This window comes from Phalaenopsis equestris, unplaced genomic scaffold (genome assembly GCF_001263595.1).
Source record: "Phalaenopsis equestris unplaced genomic scaffold, ASM126359v1 Scaffold000410, whole genome shotgun sequence".
In the NCBI taxonomy this organism is placed as follows: domain Eukaryota; kingdom Viridiplantae; phylum Streptophyta; class Magnoliopsida; order Asparagales; family Orchidaceae; genus Phalaenopsis; species Phalaenopsis equestris.
The window spans coordinates 198186-203161 of record NW_018164851.1 but is presented as its reverse complement, the minus strand read 5'-3'; the positions used below and the strand labels follow the sequence as shown (position 1 = coordinate 203161).

The 4976-nt window shown below is 29.5% G+C and overlaps 1 protein-coding gene across 1 annotated transcript in view; it reads right to left on the bottom strand.

Moving 5' to 3' along the window:
* LOC110026971 (ABC transporter G family member 8-like) overlaps positions 1-285 on the bottom strand; it is a gene marked incomplete in the record, with an annotated part of 3103 nt that extends 2818 nt beyond the window's left edge. The window contains 1 exon segment of the mRNA XM_020728214.1: positions 9-285. Within this exon segment, the coding sequence (XP_020583873.1) occupies positions 9-148 (140 nt within the window).
* Positions 286-4976: the final 4691 nt, after the last annotated feature.

The following is a 4976-nucleotide window of genomic DNA, read 5'->3' as shown; positions in this document are numbered from 1 at the left end:
TCTATAAAGGTGGGGAAGGGTGCAGGGGAGAGAGGAGGCGGCGGAATGCGGCGGGTGGTTTGGAGTAATAGATGGAGTGAGCTGTGAGCTCAGTCCATTCATGTGTTGGTGGGGGTGGAGAGAACTGTGGGGGAGTGTGGTTGGCCATGAGAATGGAGGGGGAGAGGGAGGAAGGAGATGAAGGGAGGGGAAGGGGGGGGAGATTCTTTATCCATGTACCTCGTGATGGTGCTCAAAGTTTATTCCATGGACAATTGATAGCTAGGTTAGTCTATTGTACTCTGCTTTTACATAAGAATAAATATTGCTTGCAGACAATGTGCATGTAAATTAATATTCTTATGAGGAATATAATCATATTATTACTATAATACCTCTAAATTTTTTTCGTCCCATTTTTCGTATATACGTAGAACTACAACTCATTCTACGTATATATGAAATATGGCTGCAATAAAAATATAATTTACATAAAAATTTGTTGTAACAATAAAATCATATGCACTTTTTTTTTTTCAATTTAATGACTTTCAATAATAATTATAGATAGTTGGCACGTATGGACAAAAAATTATCATTTGATTTGAATCTCGAGGTGATTAATATGAATCTCAATATATTTTCACAGTAAGAAAGGTTCAAATACAGATAAAAGATCATCCCAAATTTTTATTTCAGCGAACAAAAGGTCGAACTAATGACTCGATTAGACGTACCCAATGACAAAAAATAATCAAATCTGAGTTAAATCAAGCCGAGATCAAATCGTTAATTTATTTTTGGAAGCCTCTAGTGCCCAATTAACTGGTCAAATGAATTTCAAATCCGACAAAATCATGATATGTGCCTTCTTAACATTCAAATATAATAGTGTCTGTGCGTATAACTTTGTTGAGATTTTGGAAATATTCACACTTGCATGAACTTGAATTTTACTACATATGTGCAGAATTTTTAAGCTTTTTTATATATATTTGTATAGATAATAAATAAATATAAATATATATGTGCAGAATTTCTTAGATCTCTCATTGTACATACAAGTATAGCTAGCATATAACTCTCAATGGATTTCATGTAACACTCTACAATTATCTAAATATTTACACGCTCAGCACTTGGAATCATATGAATAATTTCAGATTTTATGAATTGACATTGTATTTACATGTCCAACACTTTAAATTAACTATAAGATTTCAGATTCTTAATCTTAAATATTAAGAAATATGTAATTATTAGAAGTTGGATGATATGAATGTAAATTTTAAAAGATTAGTGATCACATATATGAAATCTTAGAACTGGGTGATATGCATATTTTCCAATATGCACATGCTAGAGTCTTCAAAGAGAGAAGTTTTTTTGTGGTCTCAGATTGTATTTTGTATGAAAATTAACTTATATTTGTTTCAATGTCTAATTTTTATCTATTTATTTTAGAATTGGTTGAACTTTTATATATGTATGCCCCATATACTCAAATCAATTATATATTCAAAAGAAAATTAATTATGAGAGTTGTAATAATATTTGCTATTTTAACATTAGATTTATATTAAATAAAAATATAACTTGCATAAAAATAGTTGTGACATTTAAATCATATGCACTGTTTATTTAATTTAATGAATTTCAATAATAATTATAGATAGTTGGGACCTATCAACAAATTTTTATCATTTTATATGAAACTTGAAGCAATTAACAAGAATCTCGAGATATTTTTAGAGTAAGGAATATTTAAATTAGGATAAAATATCATCTAAAATTTTAATTGCAGTAAACTTATGGTTAAACTAATGACTCAATGAGAAAGACCAGATGGCATAAAAATGATCAAATCTGAGTTAAATCAAGCTTAGATCAAACTGTTAACCAATTTTTGGAAGCTTCTAGTGCTTAATTAAAAGACCAAACAGATTTCAAATCTCACAAAATCATGATATGTGACTTCTTAACATGAAAATATAATCGTGTATGTGTGTGTAGGTGTATACATATATATATATATATATATACATATATGCCCCACATATTCAGATCAATTGGTCGGACATATGTTTGTCAGTTGTAAGTCCCATCTGTTCTGGGGTTCGATTCCCCCTAAATGTAGGGTGTGGTACTCAAATTCTTAGGAGCATGAAAGATGGCTGGGACTTGTATAAAAGCCTATATATATATATATATATAGTGCTCAGATTTTGGATATATTTACATTTGCAATTGTTTTTATTTTTTCTTGTACTATATGTTGGAAACATGAATATGAACACTTGAAGCTGTTAGTTTAATAATATTATATATTTTGTGGTCTCATGTTGTATTTTGTATGAAAATTATCTTATATTTGTTTCAATGTCTAATTTTCATCTATTTATCTTAGAATTGGTTGAGCTTTTAAGAATGTATGGCGAACTAAAATGGCTTTTGTTTTTTGGTTTAGAATGCAATGCAGTATTGTGTTGATTGACTTCTTAGATTTTAACGAGTTGCTCGACTTAATTTTGTACACGTATCTTAAGTATGAATTTTTAGGATTCCATAAACTTTTATCTTTTATAAATCTTGATTTAAAATTAAAACATACACCCCTTAATTAGTCGATATAAAAAGGTGTGCATAATTTTATGAAGCTTGATTGTTTCTTCCTTGGGCTGAAAAGATTGGATGTATAGAACTTATTGTATGACTTAGCTTACATTGGAATATAGATATACCAATTCAAAGTATGCAATATGTCCATTAAAATTCAACCACTTCTCAATAAATGAAAATAAATTACTATATAAGGATGCAAATTAATAATATCTTAATGCAATATCATATTAATGCAATGAAATGCTATAATTATAATGGCATTAAAATATATGAATAATGTTAAAAAATAGATGGATGAGGTCATCCATTTACCCACATCATTGCCTTTCATTCTCCCAAATCTTCTATAAATTTATTAATATTATATTATGTCATATACACTATTTACACTTCTGTGTTAAAAGTTAGGTTTTTAATTAAATTTTATAGCTAAAAAATTTTATTATTAAAACCCATTGGATCATCAAACTACATGAACAAGTTTTAAAATTAACCTTCCCATATATTACATGCTTTGGGCCACATTTGGGTTTATTAGCATAATCTTGCCAATCCTCTAAATGAGGGCCCATTAGCGGCAACTTATTTGGTGTGGTGGCGTTTTGAAAACGCACCTGACCTGTTTTGGGTAAAACGCGTTTTGACAGCTTATGCAGTTTCAAAACGCAGAAAACAACACTTTCACACCGCACATATCTAGGTGTTGTGGGAGCTTATTGACAACGATCTGACTTTTCCAAAAAAATAAAAATTTGTAATAGCCACCGCACCTAGCTTATCAGCAGATTATTCAGTAAGCTACAGCTGCCCCAAACAAACCCTTAGTCTCAGAATAGTCATGTCATTGCCTAATTAATTAAATTATAACTATAACATGTATCTAAATGCAAAATATTAGATAGTTTAATCTTTAAGATATGATTATAATACTCTCTAACCTAGACAATTTCTCTTGTGAAGCTATAAAACCTCTATCTAGACTATTTAGTATCATACTTCTAAGATTAATGGTCATTATTAGTGTATTTCTTAAATTGTGATATATATTAGGTAGGGATATTTGATTAGAACCTAATTGGATGAACAATCCAATTCAGTTCTAATTCTACCCTAGTTGTGAGGTCACTTGGATGAAAAATCCATGGATTATATTAGATTTGGTTGACTGCCCTAACTAACTTGGTAGACTAGGTTTACCATAATTTGGGATGATGAAGTAATCTTTGTTACTTGATTGTTTTAGTCTGCTTTCTCAAAATCTTTAGCTATGATATTTGGTTTTTCAATGATCTTAGCTTTTTTTGGTATGTTAATTCATTTTTATGATTAGCCAGATAGATGATTAAATTCTAACCAACTTTTTGAATCAAGTTTTAATCTATCGTAATTAGAGATCATATCTTAGCTAGACATTCCTAGATTTTCATAATCATTTATGTTTATCTCCATTGCATTTTCCCTATGTATTGTCACTAATTCTCAATTATGAGTGTTCTCATCTATCTTGGGATATAATAATCAAAATGGCATACCTCTATAAGAAACCTAAAGCCCCATAATAAATTAATCTTAATTATTGTTATAAATTAATAAATAAAAATTAGCAGTGCTTATCTAATATTTCTTTCATTGTTTTTCTTAGATCAATATAACTTTTTAGTCGATATCTATTAACCTTCTACAATAACTCGATGAGTCACTTTTGAAGCCCATAAGTTTTAATGAAATACTTTTAAGAAAGGCAAACTCTTAAGTCGAATAAAAAGACATAAAATTATAAGGTTCACACTTTATGTGTCATCAACAAATTTTTATCATTAGTCATGAATCTCGATGCATATTGAAAGAGAAAGATTCTAAATTCATATTCACAATCATTCAGGTCCAATTTTAATAAGTTTATGATCAAATTAAGCAACTCGATAAGATGAACACAATGATGTCAAAAGTGATCCAATCCGAGTCTAAAAAGCTTAAATATAATACTTGTATTCCAAAAAATTTTAGTGCATGAATTGGAAGGCGAAATAATCTCCAAATTTGACATGCTTCTAGTAAAATAGAGCGACATAATAAGAGGAATCTAACATGCACAAAATCATCTAATTTTGATATCATTAAGACTTTTAAATGGTGAAAAACTATAAGTGATCAAGGAAATCAATGTGGACGGTCTGATATTGTTTGTGATTCAGACAATTTATTGGATTGCCTCCACAAAAAATTTTAAATTGGCTCTTTCCTTAAATGGGAAGGAGGAGAAAAGAGTGGTTGAGCACTAAAACTATTCTTGAAGTTTTGACAGATATCGTCGGTCACCTGAGATCATAACCAATCACAAGAGTTTACTGCAAACAATCAATGGTCGTCATTGA